The 20016-nt window shown below is 39.9% G+C and overlaps 1 protein-coding gene across 14 annotated transcripts in view; it reads left to right on the forward strand.

Moving 5' to 3' along the window:
* The window catches only part of LOC121511094 (neurexin-1a), a 572512-nt gene that overhangs the window by 525208 nt on the left and 27288 nt on the right, over window positions 1–20016 (forward strand). For 9 of the 14 annotated variants that reach the window (XM_041789632.1, XM_041789637.1, XM_041789634.1 and 6 more), the window contains one exon: window positions 12901–12988. In XM_041789632.1, the coding sequence (XP_041645566.1) occupies window positions 12901–12988 (88 nt within the window). The remainder of the gene's footprint in view (window positions 1–12900; window positions 12989–20016) is intronic. The other 5 variants (XM_041789633.1, XM_041789635.1, XM_041789629.1 and 2 more) reach the window with 1 other exon arrangement.

Consider the following 20016-nt stretch of genomic DNA (forward strand, 5'->3'; position numbering starts at 1 on the left):
CTCACAAATGTACAAATGTGGTTGACAGCCCCTGCCATAGACTTCTGAACATCCACTGGAGTTGATGAAAGCAGAAAAAGCTGTGCAATGGAAGCTTCATGAATGAGTTTATATGACAGCAGCTTTATGCAGGCCTCAGGTCACCAAGTCCGGTCCCAAGCGTTGGATTGAGCGGTAAAAAGCAGTGTTAATTTTGACAGCTATTTTTAATTTTAGCCTTAGTCTTTCAAATAAATAACTTCAAGAACATTTTCACACCTGATAGTCTGGGGGAATTGGTTTGGTTTAGGGCTGAAATTGCAATATTGTTGCACTTCCCTGTGGTCTCCAAACCGCCTGGATGAAGTCAAGCAGTCATACATTTGTGGCACTGTTCCAAACAAGGAGCAGTGAAAAAGAAAAGAAGACTTAGAAGATAAGGAAACTGGAAATCCATCTCCTCCCAACGGCCTTTTTTGAACATAATTTTAGTTAATTGTATTCTTTGTAGTTTCGGTCTAGTTTTAGTTGACGAAAACCCTAAAGCATTTTAGTCTGGTTTTAGTCAACTGAATTTCTCACTTTTCAGTCTTTACTTAGAGTCTAAAAATGTCTTCTCTTACCTGAATCTGGTACCAAATAATGTTAGTGTGTTGCACTCACCCTGCAAAACCCAGGACCCCTGTTTTTTACAGCTGAGAGGTAGAAGAGCTACAGATATGCCGTGTTTTGACAGATGTACCCACAGTGGAGAAAAATCATTGATTTTGAAGGTCCACCGACAACTAAAAGTTTTTGTCTCATTTTAATCATCTTGACAAAAAATAAACCTACTTCCTGTTAAAGTTTAAGTCATCAAATATATATATTTTTAACTAGTCTTTCTCTTAGAGGAAAGGTAGTCAACAAACTTTTTCATCACAGTTTTAGTCAATGAAATTATCACTGGTGTAAAGCACACCAACACTGGACTGTGGAGCAGTGGAAACATGGTCAGTGGAGTCATGAATCACGCTTATGTGTTTGGCCGTCAGATGGGTGAATATGGATTTGGGGCTGTTTTTCAGGGTTTGGGATAGACCCCTTTTCTCCAGTGAAGGCCAATCTTACAGCCTTAGCATATCGACATTTTGGCCAATGCTATGCTTCCAACTTTGTTGCAATAGTTTGGGGGAGGCCCTTTTCTATTCCAACATGACTATACCCCACCGACAAAGCAAAGACTACAAAGGCATTGTTTGATGAGTTTGGAGTGGAAGAACTTGACTGGCCTTCACAAAGCCCTGACCTCAGCGTCATCAAGCACATTTAGGATGAACTGGAACGGAGCGAGGCCTTCTCATCCAACATCAAATCCCCAAAAAACACTTCAAAATCTTGTGGAAAGCCTTCCAAGAAGAGTAGAGGCTGTTTTGCGGCAAAATGGGGGTCAACTTTGTGTTCAAGAATGCATTTTAATATAGTAGTATAGTGGTGTAATGGGCAGTCGTCCAAATACTTTTGTCCATATAGACTTTTCACTAAGGCCACTTCCTTGTGTGGTCTCTGAGGACCAGTTCTCCTGTAGGACTCTCATGACTGATGGGTTTGCAGTATGTGCTGATATATTTTTATGAAGCATCAGACAAAGATCTGTTCCGAGCAAAAATCTGCCATTTCTGTGCGGAATTAAACAGACAATAAAAGGATTTCATATGAGCTGATGCATCTGGAAGCATCATTTTGATTTTTCAATCAAGCCAGACTTCCCTGCCTGATAATAGTGCCGCTTTTTGGCATCCTGGAAAACTATTGGAATTCACAGCAGATCATAACAGCAGCAGATTACTGCCATTGAGTTAAAAATATCAATTTTCTTATTGTCACCGATCAGCAATGGAACAAGAAGCAGCTTTCTAAACAAGAGCTTATTTTGAACAAAAACCAGGGCTTACTACAGAAAAAAAGCAGAAAGAAAACAGCAAGCATCCTCAGAGGAATACATTACCAGGACAGCAGAGGCATGCTTCGGATAAACCCTTCAGATGCCTTCAGTGTCCTCCTGACTTTCAGCTCGTCTCCAAAGAGACGTGTTGTGTGCCAGAGAGCATTCATCAAATTAGACCGCAGAGAAAACAATGTGAAAACCCGCGGCTCTCCGTGGAGACATGCCGACAGGTTATCACAGAGAAGGTGTCTCTAGCTCTCCAGCACCCGAGCGGCAGCACACAGCAGTCTGTCTGAAGAGCGCCCCCCCCATCCCTCAGCCCAGGAGTAAGAGGGGAAAACATGCAGGTGTACAGATGTAGAGCATCACAGCCAGGCCACATACTCCATACAGCAGTTATTAGAGAGCAGCATTAAGCAGTGTGCAGACAAGCATTAGCAGAGAACAGATAAGCATGCGTAGGGTCATAGATAACCCGGTGTCCAGCAGGAGGAGATGGTGCTGACTAAGCTTTAGTCACACATGCAGACCACAGCTCGGTGTGGACATCTCATTAAGGAGGCCATTATCAATCCTCAGAGATCGAAGAGCAGCATGACAGAGTTAAAGAAAGCACCACATCGCCCTGGACCGAGTCAAGATGGACCTTCCTGGTCCACAGCCCATTTACTGGTTCAATAAGTGCATGAGTCAAGTTTAGGTCTATAACATCCACGCAGATTTATTTTTGAGTCTGGTAAAATCTCTGAAACACCTTAAACGTATTTTCTTTTTTAAGTACACTTAACTCATTTCCAAGCAAATTTCTTTGTCTAATTCATCATCAAAACATCTATAAGGTTTATTTACTAAACAAGAAACCACCATTGTTGTTTCATAGATAAATTGCATATAATGGGGGAGAAAAGCTGTTAAAAGTGCACTACCTGGTTTCCTCTCTGCATGTTATTGTTTTACATGGGAGACCTCTGTCAAAATAATTTACATCCTATGCCCAGGCTATTTAACTGGAGGCCCTGGGGTCGGGTCAGGCCTCCATGGTCATTTTAGTGGTCCTTAAAATAGACCACTAATTCTCAAAGATGATCACCACATTTTTTTTCCCTTTTTATAATAAAATGTCAGTTTCTTTTTTTTTTTTTTTTTTTTTTGGATGATCGGTCACATTCTTCCCCCAATTTTTTTGCTCCATCTCCCATTGTTGAAGTTATCATTGTTTATACTTCTGCTCTCATTCCTGCATCATATTCACTGCTCTTCATTGGTGTTTAAGGACTACAATTTACAAAGGCATTTTAAAAGAACACATGCTAACTTTGACATCAGCAAAGACATGGCTCCTTTTTCCGAGCTTGTACCGAACAAGAGAGAGCAAAATCAAGCTTCATGCTTGAATCAATTGAGGAGGTTATTACAGATGAGAAAAAATCCAAAACAGTTTGACTGAGTAAAGCTATAAAAAATATAACACATATGTAAGTCATGGAATATCTCTTGGCTGCCTGTATGAGGTTGCTAACCTCTGCCATGAACACGGCATGTTGGCCCACAGAACTGCCACTCTCTGGATAGTTCTCTTTTTTGGACCATTTTCTGTAAACCCTAGAGTTGTGCATGAAAATCCCAGTAGATCTGCAGTTTGTGAACCACTCAGACTATCCCATCTGGCTCAAACAAGTCACTTAAAACACCTCTTTTCCTCATTTTGATGCTTGGTTGAAACTTCGGTACATCATCCTGATATTGTCTTCATGCCTAAATGCATTATTTGCTGCCATGTGATTGGCTGATTAGATATATGAGCAGGTGAATAGGTGCAATGCTGTGAAAACATATTTTCCCCTTCCTGATTACTTTTTTTTTGCATATTTGTCATACTTAAATGTTTCAAATCCTCAAAAAAACTTGATATTAGACAAAAATAACCTGAGTAAATACAAAATTAATTGTTTAAATGATGATTTCATTTATGAAGGGAAAAAAACCCATTCAAACCTACCTGTCCTAATGTGAAAAAGTAATTGCCCCCTTATAGCTGGTTGTGCAACCCTTTCCAGCAACAACAACAAGCAAGAATTTGCAATCACTGAAAATGAGTCTTTTACATCATAATGGAGGAATTTTGGCCCATTCTTCTTTGCAGACATTGCAGGTTGTTGAGCATGAATGGCATGATTTTTTTTTAGGCCATGCCACAGCATCTCAATCAGATTTAAGTCCAGACCTTCAAGTAGAGAGCAGAATTTATGGTCTCATCAGTTGTGACCAGGTCCTGAAGCAGCAAAGCAGCCCAAGACCATCACACTACCACCACCATGTTTGACTGTTGGCATGATGTTCTTTTTACGAAATGCTGTGTTAGTTTTACTCTACACTTTCCAAAAAGGTCAACTTTTGTCTCATCAGTCCACAGAATATTTTTCCAAAGGCTTGAGGATCATCAACATGTTGTTCTTTTTTTGTTTTGTTTTGTTTTGTTTTGTTTTGTTTTGTTTTGTTTTTTTGGCAAATGTGAGGCGAGCCCTGTGTTCTTTTTGGTCAGCAGTGGTTTTGGCCTTGAACTCTCCCATGGATGTCATTTTTGCCCAGTTTCTTTCTTACAGTTGAGTCATAAATGCTGACCTTAACTGAGTCCAGTGAGGCCTGCAGGTGTTTAGATGTTGTTCTGAGTTCTTCTGTGACCTCCTGGATGAGTCATTGATGCACTCTTGGAGTCATTTGGGTAGGCCAGCCACTCCTGAGAAGGTTCAGCACTGTTCCAAGTTTTCTCCATTTGTGGGTAATGGCTCTCACTGTGGTTTGCTCAGATCCCAAAGCTTAAAAAATGGCTTTGTAACCCTTTCCAGACCCTACATGTCAATGTCATTGTTTTTCGTCTGTTCTTACATTTCTGTAGATGGAGCCATGATGTGTTGCTTGTTGAGATCTTGTGGTTAATCACACTTAATTCATGATTTAACAAGAGGTCTAGGTAGGTTTGGATGTCTTTTTTCCCTTGATAAATGAAATCATAATTTAATAACTGAATATGAAAATTTGTTTAATGATCTGAAACAATTAAGTGTGACAAATCTCCAAAAAAAGTAAGAAATCAAGGAGGGAGCAAATATTTTTTCTAAACACTGTATACCTAATAAAGTGGTCAGTGAGTGCTTTTAGAGGCTTTAGGAATAACTCTCCACGTACACACTATGATTGTTTCATAGGAACTCTGATATAAGGTTTCTCTCTATAGTATTTCTTTTCCTCCACTTTTTCGTGCTTCAAACTCCCAGCTGTCTCCCCAGGTTCTCTCAGTACGTCTCAGAGGACCGCGTTCTCTGCTGCTCTGAGCAGAGGCAGATAAATGAGCTGTGCTGTAGGTTCACCACGGCTTCAGCATTTTACCGCTAGATTAATGATGCTTTGCGAGCCCAGAGTCTTTTGCTTTTAGCATTTTTAAAAGTACCTTCATAAAATGAACTACAGGTACATCTTGTTTATATGCTCATGTATAGTAGATTCTATCCTGTGGTCATGATGCTTATCGCATCAATAAACCTGACTGCTGAACTAATGAAGCCAACTCAAAAATACACTGTTTCTAGAAACTTTAGGAGAGGAGCCATTTAAACCAAAAGACCGGATTTAGCTCCAAATCACAGCACGGCCATAATCATCACATGCAGATCCTGTGTTATTTAGGACAGCTCCTTTAGAGAAGATTTCAGTGTCCCTTTCAGACATCTCAGCCGGGCTACCTGTCACTTTTCATCACTGTGGCTAAATTGCATGGTAAGCCCCTCACATAGCACCGCATTGAATTGTCACGGGTGAAAAAGAAGCCAAGCGTGGTTCGAGGACACCATGAATTGGTAATGTTATTGGATTTCAACCAGGTCATGACCACATCAAAATGTTGACCTACACACTAATCCATGCTGGCAGAGTGATGCGCGCTAACATGTGAATTCATTTTAGTGTTGATTCAGAGGCTTACACCCCCTCTCCCATTCCCAGACACGCACATACACACACTGGATTCATTTAGAAGTGTAGCATAGGGTTGATATTTTGATAAGATGAGACAGAATTAGACTCAGAGGTGGCTTACAGGCACAACTGAGCTGCAGCTACACTGATGTTCACACAGTCTTTGTCCTTGGAGGCTGGAATGATGAGGATATTATTTTATGGTGTCATTATGAAACTATATATCATGGTTCCTTGACAGATATATGAAAGTCTCAATCAAAAGACCATAATACATTTACTTACTTTCTTATAGTTATAATGGCATGTCAGTATCAGTGAGACAACATTTTAAAGGTTAAACCTGATGACACAGCAATACAAGCTAATAATCTCCACTTTTACACACTAAACAAACACTGATGAGCCGTGAGTGTTAACTTTAAATCCATCTCTAATTACCTGGATGTGATGTCTGCAACTTTATAGAGTATTAGAAGTTTTGCTTGGTGCAATTTGGCACACACTGAAGGACTAGTAGTGCAACCAAACTCTTGTAAACATGTTACCTCCACCTGATAAACATAGCACATTTGTTGGGAAACAGAGGGCAGCGTTGCCACCAAAGTACCATGTTAGAGATCCGTTTAACAACATTAATCTGAGAATCAGGAATGGGCGGTAATGCGGTAAGACCGTATACTGGGGTATTAAAAAATTGCCATGCTATTGCTTAAACTATACAGTAACTGAAGTTCAGTCAGGACCAATTTGTCATGAAACAAACATGATTTATTTTATTTGTTTATTTAATTTGGATCCCCATTAGCTGTACCCTGGAGCACAGCTAGTCTCCCTGGGGTCCAGGCTAAAAACAAATTTATTTACAGGCATATCATATATACATTTAATTTTACAAGAAAGCACCACAGTCTGTGCAAACCATCAAATATTGGAAAGAGAATTAAAATCATACTTTACACAAATCCAGAAACTTAAAACATCTATTGGACTTTACAATAATTTCTGTCAAAAATAAAATAAATGTCAGCCATGAAACATTGATACAAAGGTCAGAATGAGAAAACTACAAACACTATGTCTAGCGTACTACATACATGATGTAAATAGTGCTTCTTTATTAGCAGTTTCAATTTGCATTTACTAATGTCATTCATATGTGGCTGTTCTCGAAGGAGGAGCTGGGGTGGAGGAGGGTTGTAAAAAGTGGCTTGGACAGGGAGCAGCAATGCATAGCCAGGTTAGAGCAGTTTAAATACTGCAGAATGACTGTGATTTGCCAATACCGTGCTTTAAAGCAAATCAGCTAGCTGTCAGCTGATGAGGGCTTGTGTAAGATCAGCTGATCTCAATTATATAGCAGTGCTTGACTCCGTGGCCTGCCTGAAATAATGCTATATGCTCGATTTACTGTAACATGTTTTGAATAGGCAATTTTGTATAGATCTGGATTTGGTGTGCCTTGAAATTTTTGCCTTGGGTAAAAAAGATTGAAAACCCTGGTATACACATCAAAAACTGGGGTTGACTTTAACTCCCAGAGTGTCATTTTAACTCTGTTCTGAGTGAAATGGTCTTCAGTGTTGGAGTGGACCTGACGATGTTGATCCACCAGTGTTAGTCTAACTCTGTCTAATGGATCCAAGCTCTGCCCACTGCCATTGAAAAACTGGAGGGCAGAGTTTTCCCATCATGTTCTTGGGTAGAATGTTAAGTGTATTAGATTTTTTTTTAAATATCTACACTACCGCTCAAAAGTTTGCAGTCACTTGGAATTTTTCATGTTTTCCGTGGAAAAACTTGTGAAATTAGTCTGAATAGGAAATATAGCAAATGATGCTGACATTGTCAGAGTTAGAAATAATGGTTTTAATGAAAAATGTTCTTTAATCTTTGCCTTCATAGAAAAAAAATGTTTTTTGCAGCAATTACAGCTATGCAGACTTAGACATTCTAGCTGTCAGATTTTCCATATAATCTGATGATTTTCCACCCCATGCTTCCTGGAGCATCTCCCACAAGATGGATTGGCTTGATGGCATCTTCCTTCATACCATACAGTTAAGCTGCTCCCACAACAGCTCAGTAGGGTCCAGATCTGAACTGTGCTGGCCACTCCATTACAGCCAGAATCTTGGTTGACTGCTTATTCTTCAAATATTTCATAGACATTTCAGAGGTGTGTTTGGGTCATTATCCTGTTCTGGGATGAAACTGACACCAAACAAGTGCTGTCCACAGGGCATGGCATTATAAAATCTTGCGATAGCTTTTCTTCCCCAAGGAACCTTCCACATTTTACAAATCTCCTGTTCTTTCGCCTCCAACGCCCCCCAGGACGGTCATGCTGCCTCCACCTCACTTGACTGATGGTTTTAAGCACTGGTTAACTTGGATTAGCAGCCATACTAGGAGATTGATGCAGAGGACTGTATATGTGTTGAAATTTGTCTAGATGTTGCCTGTTGTACTGTGATCACTGCTGGGATTCCTTTACTCACATTTCTGGTGGATTTTTGTTGTTTCTGATAGTTAACACTTCTGCACCATGAGTGAAGTTATCCACTGAGTTACTGGTCTCCTGCATGTGGCAGGAAAGTGTAGTGTGCTGATTTTCTTCAAGGGTGTTTCCTAACTACATTTGTCTATTTGCTCCATCCTTAACAGCTAACACCTGACTTTGCCACCAGTCCAATACAAAATAGCAATCTTTATTAATTATAAGACATGCAATGCAATGACTGATTAATTAAAATTGTAAAAACTTCAAATTCATCCTAAGTGAAAGGAAATAACATGCTGAAATCTTTATTTTAACAATATTTAACACCCAGTTTCACAGTTTCAGATCGGTAAATTAACTTTAGAGAGAGGAGGGGGTTGACCTTCTTAAGGTATGGTATCTGGCACACGTTTGATATAGTATTGATTATTACTATGCTGTGTTCAAATAAAAAGATATTTACAAAATACCTGTCTGACTATACAAATCTGGTTGGGCAATGTCTCTGATATTTTTAAGGGTGCTGAGATGAATTTAAGGGTGCTTCAGCTCCCCCAAAAAGGGTCTCAAATCAACTACAGTTATAAAATCAGAGATTCCCTTGATCGAAGGAAAATAACTATCCATCTTCTTCATTGGATTTGATGCTTGTGACAGAGTTGAAGGCATAGAGCTGCAGCTTTTATGACCTGAATGTGGAGACTGAAACATATAAATACGAACGGGCTCACACCTCCACTCTGGTTATTCTATGGGGAGTTAACCTACATCTCGTACACCCACATCACATTGCTTCCTCTTCTCTGCTTGCAAATAAATCTGAAGGACAGAGCTGAGAGGAGAGGAGGGGTAGGAGAGGTAGAGAGCCAGACTGACAGTGGTAAGGTGGGAAAACATTTGAGAGAGAGAGTATTGATTCCTTGATTCCCGCACCTCTGCCAGTGAGTGCAGAGTGTCAAGATCTCCCGCCAGGAAAAACAAATCACAAGGCTGAAGTGATGGATGTGGCACTCCAGGATCCGGCGGTTTTGCCATCTGGATGGCCGACACTGTATATCAGCCTCATGCACAGCAAATTAAATTTACATTTGGATGGCTTCCCCGGGCCTCACCCTGCACAGATGCACCAAAAACAGCCCTTCACCACAACTCCCTTAATGGCTTTGATCTATCATTTCCAGGTCTATTATGTAAAGATGATTTTGGTCTGTGTACAGAATGTCAAAATGATGTTACAGTCACAACAAAATCACATTATATGCAGCCAAATGGATGTTAAACAAAATGACATCACCTTTAATTTCTTTAAGATGAGTCAATACTAATCCAACTTGCAGATGTATTTGGATGCAGTCAAACATTAGAAATAACAACACAAATTGAATAAAACTTCAGTTCCATCTTCATTTTTGCAACCTAATGCATTTTCCACGCTTATTTCCTTTCTTTATTTAATGGCTGTCACATGTATGCAAACCCCCGAGTATGGAACCTTTAAGGAGAAACAGACAGCTTTTTCAGTTTGAAACTTATCCACATGTACTTTGTTGATCAATTTGGGTCCATATCTAAACATTTGAGTACAAAGTATTTATTGTAACTGTTTTCTACAGATTGAAACTCCGTAACTAAGTCTGCAATTGAATTTATCTGTCGGCTGGTCTGGACACAGGTGGCATATGGGGTGCCAGCTTAAGACACCAATAGTGACTGCCTACTTTTTCAGCAGCTCAGAAGTAAATTCAAATTCTTCAATGACATTTTAGAAAATCCTTACATCAATATTTTCAATCCTGGAACCAAGCCAACCAGCCAGACAAAGCTTGTGATTATAAAACATCTGATTTGGTGCAGCAAATGACTGGAAAATAGAGGAAAAAGGTATAAAAGACAATCTGCTGTTCTAAAAAGAAGGTCTTATTATGCACTTCCAAACCAAGGTTCAGTGCAAATGAGAGCCTCTCCAATTAGACTCAACAAAGGATAGTTTAGTGCAGTGGTTTTCCTTTTTTTTTTTTTTTTTTTTTTTTAATCTAAGGCAGCAACATTTATCCACAATCTCAAAGAACACCATATTCTTTCCAGTATCTTTAGCTGTTGCATTAGTAAGATATAGTAAAAATTTATTTGAAATGCATTTTTGATATCTCCACACTAGGCGCTAGGTCTAGGTTACGATATAAGACAATAAAGACACAATTGTGTAACAAAATATGGACACCAAATTGGTGCAATAAAAGAGTTGGAAATATCCTGAAAAAAGTATTTCTTCCATTAAATAATATATGCTTGCAAATTGCTAAACACTCAGGGTACACATTTCTACAGTTCCCCTATCAAATCTTGTTTTGTATTTTCACAGTTTCCTGATATTTTTCATCTTCCAGTTGGTCACTTCTGAAAACAAAACCATACATGACGAAATTGAAATAATCTTAAAAAGATTTTGTTTAGATTAGCATTTAAAATATATAAAAAATAAACATCCAGTTATTGACAAATTTTATTCAATTTTTTGAGTGTATCTTGTAGGGCTTTTCCCTAATCTTAATCATATTTTTTATGTAAATGGCGTGCATTTAAGAAATTTAGTAACCTGAGCTCATCAGACAGACAATGCATTAAATTCGTGCTGAGGCAGGTTAGTGCAAAAGGATCTTCTCAGCCATTAGAAGCTTTTGAGTGATGCTTTGCTCTTGTTTTGATAAAGAATTGGGGTTGAGGTCTGATAAAACTACAGCTACATCTGAGCTAATGGCTACACCAGTGGTGGCCATTGCTACCATCTCCCAGTACAACTAAACCCTGCCCATAGCTACTGCCTCATTCTCCTCAAATGATGCTGATTGGTCAGGTCAGTGGTTTCAGTTTGGAGTTTTGCAAGGTGATTTGCCTGATGGCTGACATGGAATCTGGCCAATCCATCTGCTTTGCAGGATTATAGGGCTTTTATTTTGAAAATTACCCCAGTGCTATCCATTTTGTACCCCTGCCTTTTACTGACAACATCCGTTCCACAGGGGGACCTTTTTTTGTCTCTTTCTTCTAGTTATTTCAGTTTTTGAAATGGAAATGAAACAATTTTACAGCTGATGCTCTTCTCTATTTTATAATTCTCATTACTGTGCTTCAAACAAAAGTCAAACAACTGTTCATCTTTCATTTTCATTTTCTGTTTCAAAAGAAGCAAAAAGATACACATTTTTTGGCTTTGTTTAATCAAACACATCAAAGAGAAAAGTAGTATTATCAGCATTTTCAGATATATTTCAAGTTTTTTAATCAGTGGGATGCTGAGCCATTCTGACTGGGCCAAATAGACAATAATTGGACGGCCTTTCTTGCATTTGCCCATATTCCACTTGGCCAGTCTGTCACTCTGTGTGTCACATACTATAAGGTGTTGCTGACGGTGGCGTCATGAAGAAGTGGGTTAGTGTCATAATTCTCCTCCCCCAGCCCTGCCCATGTTGATTCATTAATGTTGCAAAGGCTGTTTTCTTTAATTCAAGGTTAGATACACCTCAGCCAAACTCAGGGCTTTCGTTACCCTTCAAGTACAATAAATATTGTCAAGCATGCACTTGAGGATTTAAAAATATTAGTACAGAAAGGATAAGTGGAGGTGCCGGGGCTAAATATATAGCAGCAGGTAATTCAGCTAAGCAGAGCTCCATAACGGCGAATCTAGCCCGGCCCTGTAGAGGCTGCCATGCTTAAATGAAATGACCTTTAACGCAGAGCTGATCAAATGGCCTGAAGCAAGACTATAAAAGAACATTGCAGTATAATGTTTTACAGTACCCTTTTTTTTCTACTCTTTTGTTTGCCCTTTCCCATTTTCCGAGAGGGTGAAATGTAGAGTGTTTGGCAGGTGAGGAAGTGCATTTCAAACAGTCTGCAATGGATTTAGTATTAGAGTAGATGTGGCAGCTGAATAATGAAGCACCGCTATATATGCTGTGGTTTTGGTTTATTCTTGATGCTCTGTCTGAAGAGGAGATACTGAATCACATGGAGAGGGATGAGGAAAAAAATATTGATTTAAACCTCTGCTGCTCTGCCCTTTGTTTTCCAATCTCTCTTTTAAGCTTTCATGGCTGCTTGTCCTCTAAATGTCAGAGGTGTTTTGTGATGGCTCTTAACAATCCCTTGAAGGGCTATGCAAAGGCACACACTGCAGCACAAATTGAGCATGCGAGTTGACAATTGTGCTGTGAACTTTAGCCACTACTCTTCCCCAATAATCAGATCTCATATCTGTAAGGAAAGCATTGCCTGGAAAGCAGCAGAGCAGCTGCTACAGAGGCAGGCAGCGTGTGACCGTGTTGACAGATAAATCCAGCAGCCAAACACCGGAGCTGTCCGGATTCACATCTCATCTGTGCCGCTCTCCTTAACCTAACCCTCAGGAAACTCAACGATTCATACTTCTGAGTGGGAGCCGTCTTACCTCATAGATAAATCTAAGCAATCCATGCCCTCACAGCTCTTTTCTGTGCCTCTCTCTCTTTTCCAGACAACCGACGACTTGCTGGTGGCATCGGCCGAGTGTCCGAGCGATGATGAGGACATTGATCCCTGTGAGCCGAGCTCAGGTGGGTTAGGTTAGTCATCTTTTTTATTCTACTTCTCTCTGGGTGTGTCAGTGTGTCTCTGTGTGTCACAGTCCACTTCCACCAAGACACTCCAGGCTCACACACAATCCAAATGAGCAGATTGGAGTTTTAGTGAAAGCTTGAACACTGCTCAGAGGCAGAGCTTCTCTCCTGTGGTTTTCAACACCTGGATAATACAGCGAGCTGGAGAGGGCTCATTAGGTCTGTGTAGGGAGCTTTAATCCCACTAAATAGTATGGTTTTACTAAATCTTTTATTTCACAGAACACGAACGGTAACTTTTATTTTAGTTTTTAAAAGTTTTACATTAAAGAAGAAGAAAAGGAATAACAATTTTGGCAAATTCCATGTCTGTGAAGTTGCAGGAAGAAGGAAAAAACATATTTTCCTTGCTTTTAAAATTTTTAAATTTTTAAACTACTAACCCAGTTCCAAAAAAAGATGGGGCACTCGGTAAAATATAAACAAAAATAGAATGCAATGATTTGCAAATCTCAGTAGTTGGAGTTTTGGGTGAGGAATGTGCCAAATATTATTATTTTTTATTCAGCACCCATACTCTTCTATTGTGAAGCCATGCTGTTGTGATGGATGCATGTTGATTGCTGAAATATGCAAGGCCTAAACTGGAAGAGACATTGTCTGGATGACTGCTCTAAAACCTCTATCTGTCAGCATTGATAGAGCCTTTCCAGATGTGTCAGCTGCTCACGCCATAGAGACTAATGCAACTCCACACAATCAGAGATACAGGCTTTTGAACTGTGCGCTGACAACAAGCTGGAAGTCCCTCTCCTCTTCAGTCAACAGGACATGGGGTCTGTGTTTTTACAGTGTTTCAAATTTTGATTCATCTGACCACAAAACAGTTTTCTATTTCACCTCATTCCTTTTTTTGGGTCAGAAATGACCGTAGTGTTTCTAGATCCTGTTTGCGTATGGTTCTTCTTTGCATGATACAGCTCTATCAACATTTGTGAATGGCACAGTGATCAGTATTAACACACTGATTTCTGGAAGTGTTCCTGAGCCTATGGAGTGATTTCCGGGAAAGAATCATGCCTGTTTTTAATGCAGTGCCGCCTGAGGGCCTGAAGATCACGAGCATGGACCTTGTCCCATTCTCACAGAGATTTTATGAGATTCTCTGAATCTTTGGATGATATTATGAACCATATGGTGGGATATTAAAAAGTCTTTTTAATTTTACTTTGAGGACATTTTTCTGAAATTGTCCCACAATTTTTAAGACCAAGTTTTTTCCCAGATTGGTGAACCTCTGCCCATCTTTAATTCGGAGACTCTGCCTCTCTAAAATGCTCCGTTTATAACCAGTCATATTACTTACCCCTAGCCAAATAACTTAACTTGTTGTAAAACGCTCCTCCATCTGTTGTTAATTAGTATCACTTACTTTTTCAGCCTTTTGTCCCTACTTTGTAAGATTTGTTGGTGTGATCAAATTCAAAATGAGCTAATATTTTCGTGAAATGGTAAAATGTCTCCATTATAACATCTGATATGTTTATGTTCAATAGTGAATAAAATATGGGTTTAGGAGATTTGAAAATCATTGCATTCTGCTTTTTGTTAGAGCGGCCCAACTTTTTGGGAGTTGAGGCTACACCTACTAGCCAATTTTACAGTAAAGAGATATACTTGTAGTTAACTATGCTGAAGCATCACAGCTGCTTTGCCATTTAACTCTTGGCAAGTTTAATGCACACTGATTTATACATAGTAGCTAAATGTCTAATTAGAGCTTGTACTCATTTTGACTTAAGTTTTATTTTTTCCATTTTTTAATTTTCATCGTTAAGGTTATTTCCTGTAGATTAAAAGAAAATCCAACTGGAACCAAATTCCTTGTTTGCAATCCCAGAATGCTTTGAGGGGAGCTCAGGGTGTGACCCAGAAAGGCATCCCCACCTGTAAACAGATCGTCCTCCTCAGTATGTGATATTTAGATAAACTGTAAGAAGCTAGAGAGATTCATTCAGAAATTAAAGATGTACCTCACCAAACACTGCCGGTTTAACATAACAGCTCTGAGTCTGAGAATTGCATGCTTAGCTAACTCTCCTGAGTGCTGGAGGTGTTTTGTGTCAAAGCAGCTGTTAATACTGTGTTTTAATTGTGCACCTACTCCGTCTTCATTAGCTCATGGCAGTTGTTAATGCACAAACAGGGGAGTTCTCGAGAGGATTTAAGAAATACATTCAGCTTTAATTATCAGACCCACATGAGTCCAACACATGAAATCAAGCAGGGTAAACCCAGAGAGGAGTGTGTGAAGGCTGATTCTTACACCAGGTTGCAGCAGTGGGAGTTAATATTGAAAGAAAGAAACATATATATTAATCTACTGTTGTTGAAGCATGTTTTAGGGTTCTGATAAGAGCTGGTGAACTACAAATGTGCATTTTTATGGGATTAATGGCTCGATTTTGATAATAAATCCATTTTTTCACATCTTCAGTTTGATTATTTTGCCGTCCCAAAACCAAATTTTAAGTCCATATTGGTAATGTGAATCTTGATTTTGGGGAATCAAATTATTGAAAAAATAACTATTTCATTACCTTGACTTTCAGATTTACAGCCCCAATTCCAAAAAAGTTGGTACACTGTCTAAAATGTAAATTAAAACAGAATGCAATGGCTTTCAAATCTCGTAAACCCATATTTTATTCACAACAGAACATGAAAAACATATCAGATACTGAAACTGAGACATTTTACCATTTCATGAAAACTATTTGCTGATTTCAAATTTGATGGCAACATAGCTCAAAAAAGTAGGGGCAGGGCAACAAATGGCTGAAAAGTAAGTGGCGCTAATGAAATACAGCAATAGGAGTGTTTTGTATGTTACAATTTAGGTTGATTGGCAACAGGGTATAAATGTTTTAGAGAGGCACAGTCTCTCACAAGTAATGGTTGAGCAGGTTCACCTACTGGTGAAAAAAAATCCAGAAAAACATTCATCATTGTAAAATAGCCAAGACTTTGAATATCTCCCCATCTACAGCTCATTATATTATCAAAACATTCAGAGAATCTGATAAAATCTCTTTGCTTAAGGGGCAAGGCCAATGGTCAATATGGCATGCTCATGATCTTTGGGTCCTCAGGCACCTGGTTCTGTACAGGAAATCTGTGCATGGGCTCAGTGACACTTCCATAAATCAGTGTCTGTCAGCACAGTCTGCTGTGCAATCCACAAATGCAAGTTAAAGCTGTATCATGCAAAGAAAAAGCCAAGTGTGAACCCAATCCAGAATTGCAGCTGTCTTCTCTGGACCAAAACTCATTTTAAAATGATAGAAGCAAAATGGAAAACTGTTCTGTGGTCAGATTAATCAAAATTTGAAACTATTTTTGGAAAGCACGGATGCTGTCCTGCAGTCAAAAGAGGAGAGGGACCATCCAGCTTGTTATCAGTGCGCAGTTCAAAAGCCAGTATTTCTTTTGTTTTGAGGTTGCAATAGTCCCAGTAAAAGAGTCTGGGTGCTGATCCTTCCTCCACAGCGAGCTATGAAGACACTACAATAAGTATTGTTCAGCTGCTGCTCAACTACAGTGTGTCTAAAATGACAAAATACTTCAAATAATGCATTTTGAATAATTAGATACATTAATTTTGGGCCTTTGATTAACACGTTAATGCTAACAGGCCTAGTTCTGATACATTTAACACAAAAAAGCTCTTCTTTCTACTAAGAGTTTGAAAATAGCTCTATTTTTATCAGCTGTACTCTGACAAATTGGGATGGTAAATCTGTTTGTTCCCTGCAATGCCGCCAGACTTTTAATCTCTTACCTTGCCACACATGGAAGGCAATTAAGTCAAACCCTAGCGCCTGCCTATGAATAGAAGGATTTTCAAATGCAGTCTGAAGTGATGAGAGGCAGAGAGAACAATTAAGTCCAGACCCAAGGCCCCCCACTCCATCTAGATGTGCTATCGATCAGTATGTGGTCATAAAACCTCCACTAAATTAATGTCTGCCCCACAGCAAAGACTATCAACTTTCAAGTCTGTGTCTCTTCCTGTTCTCCCAGCTCTCCACTCACAGGATTAGCTTCTGCTACACTTCTCTCCATATAACTCTCGTGCTGCACATCTCAGTGATATTCCCACTGGGCAGCATCACTATAGGTACTTCCAATGTACATCTGCTACCTCTGTCAAATACAGTGCACAGGAGATTGGTCTGATTCACACCAGCAGGCTGCATTATGATGTGTTTTTTGACAAGGGCATCTGCCAAAACATCAGTGGTGAACTGTGTGATGCTTGGGGACACAGACTCCCAGAGCAGAGTATCCCTCTCCTTCTGTGATCACTGAAGGGGATTTGACACCAGAGCTGCGGGCTCCCAGGGTGGCAGCTGTCTAACACCGTATCCTGATTAATATCTACATTCAGAACCATTCACACGCTCTGCCAAGCACTCACCGCATCTCAGACACCACTGCCGTGGATAAAGAACTGGATCCACTCCTGCTGATAAACTACTTTCTCATGTTTCTCTTCAGCCGGCTCCTTTTAATGACACCAATAATATATCACCTTTCAAGCAACACCTTGACAGTCTGCTCCGTCTGGCGCTTCAGCGCAGAGGGCAGCTGCACAAACTTTTTTATATCTCTTTCTTTCAGCCTCGTGCTCCGGCTTTGCAGCAGCATATGTACACAGTCAGATAATGTTTGTGCATAAGTGATCCCAAGGGCTGAGCTTTGAAGCAGACTATTATGTGAGCTATCTATGGCCCAAGGTCAGCTCTAGATCACCCTGTATATCACTGGAGTCTGGTCCCACAGCACTCCCTATCAGTCGAATGAGTGACATCAATTGGGTAAACTTACTTATTGCCATGCTTTATTTCTCTTACCTCCGGAAACCGTGGAGAGCCAGTGGTACCAGCAGAGCTTATCACACGCCTGCACTAAGATTAGATCATACTGCAGCAAATTGAATCCCCCCTACACCCCAGTTCAAAAATCCACTAAGGAATACACCAGCCCATGATGCTGCAACACTGATCTGTAAAAGGAGGCTGGTTTGAGGAGCAGACATGTACTCCAACAGGGCTCTGACGGTCGAATATTACTGTAGCACCATAGCAGACAGACTTAAAGGAGGAATATGGAGAATATTTGCACTGAAATGAATTATATACCTGGCCACAGGTATGTAATACATGGTATTTACATGATAAACTGCCAAAAATATTCAACCGCCTAACACCAACAGGGGCTGTGATGACATTGTATGCAATTATATTTACTTTAATATGGAGTTGCCCCCCCTTTTTTGCAGCTATAAGGAAGGCTTTCCACAAGATTTTGAAATGTTTCTGTGGGAATTTGCACCCATTCATTCTGTAGAGGGTTTATGAGGTCAGGCACTGATGTTGGACAAGAATGTCTGACTCCAATCCCAGTTCCAGTTCATCCCAAAGGTGCTCAGTGGGGTTGAGGTCAGGGCTCTGTGCTGGACAGTAAAGTTCTTCCACACCAAACCCATCAATCCATGTCTTTATAGTCCTTTGAGCATTGGGCCACATTCATGTCGGAATAGAGAGGGCCTTGCTCAAACTGTTGCCACAAATTTGGAAGCATAGCATTGTACAAAATATCTTGGCGTGCTGAAGCATTAAGATTGGAGATAAAAGGCCTAGCCCAAACCCTGAAAAACATCCACATACCGTTATCCCTCCTCCACCAAACTTCACAGTTGCAGTCAAGCACGTTAACATCCTCCTGGCCTATGCCAAGCCCATACTTGCCTATTTGAGTGCTGAACAGACCTTTCCCCCCTCCATCCAACGCTTGGCATTGGACTTGGCTTGCATTCAGCTGCTCAGCCATGGAAACCCATTCCATTAAGCTTCTACCGCACAGTTTTAGTGCTTATATTAATGCCAGTGGAAGTTCAGAAGTCTTCAGCAGACTCTTTTGCACCTTACCAGTCATTGACACCACTCACATGGTCTTCATCTTTGTTGCTTAGCTGCTTTGAGAAACACACATTAAATAGTTAAGTAAGAAGTTTCACAGCTTTATTGAGTTATGGGGCTTAACTTTATAATTCATGATGTTATTTATTTGGCATAACAAGCTCATAGCTAAAATAATGAGTTGGATGATTTTTTTTTCTTTCCAGTATATATATTAGTAAGGTAGTTACACCAACTATTTCAGTCGAGCCCCCAGAAAATGTTGGCTCAACTAAAATCTGTAAGTTCACCTGGTATACCTTGTATCCTGGTTCCCAACCTGGGGTTCGACAGGGGTGGCGCCCAAGATCTTGGGGGGTTGTGAGGCTTTGTCTGCTCTGAGATTATCTAAATTAGAATTACACATATGAACCAAAGTTCTGATAAAACACTTTAAGGCATTTTGGAAAGAATAACAGCAATCAATTCACTGTTCATGTATTTGGGTTGTGGGGTGCTGCAGCCGATCCCTGCTGCCATTGGGTGAAAGGCAGGCCACACCCTGGACTGGTTGTCAGTCAATTACAGGGCTGGCATACAAACAACCTGGCATGTTCACACTCACATCTACGGTCAATTTAGACTGTCCAGTTAACCCAACAAGCTTGTGTTTGGTCAATGGGAGAAAACTGGAGTACCTAGCTTCATAATTTGTTCACTCAACATTAATCAAGTTGGTTTTTTTTTGTTTGTTTGTTTGTTTGTTTGTTTTTTACAGTGTGTTGTTTCTTAACGCTTCCACTTTCTAATAATATCATTTACAGTTGACTGTGGAATATCCAACAGGGATGAAATTTCACAAACCGTCTTGTTGCAGAGGTAGCTTTCATCACATTACCACACCTACATTCAGTAAGATCTTCAGAACAACCCATTTAGTATCACAAAGGTCTGAAAATCGAGACTGCATGACTAGATGCATCTGTGGAAATAGATTTGATTGAAACACCTGACTTCAATAATTAACACATCTGGTCAAATACTTTTGTCCATATGATGAAAATGTATATT

The sequence above is a fragment of the Cheilinus undulatus genome, linkage group 6, assembly GCF_018320785.1.
Source record: "Cheilinus undulatus linkage group 6, ASM1832078v1, whole genome shotgun sequence".
NCBI classification, from domain to species: Eukaryota; Metazoa; Chordata; class Actinopteri; order Labriformes; family Labridae; genus Cheilinus; species Cheilinus undulatus.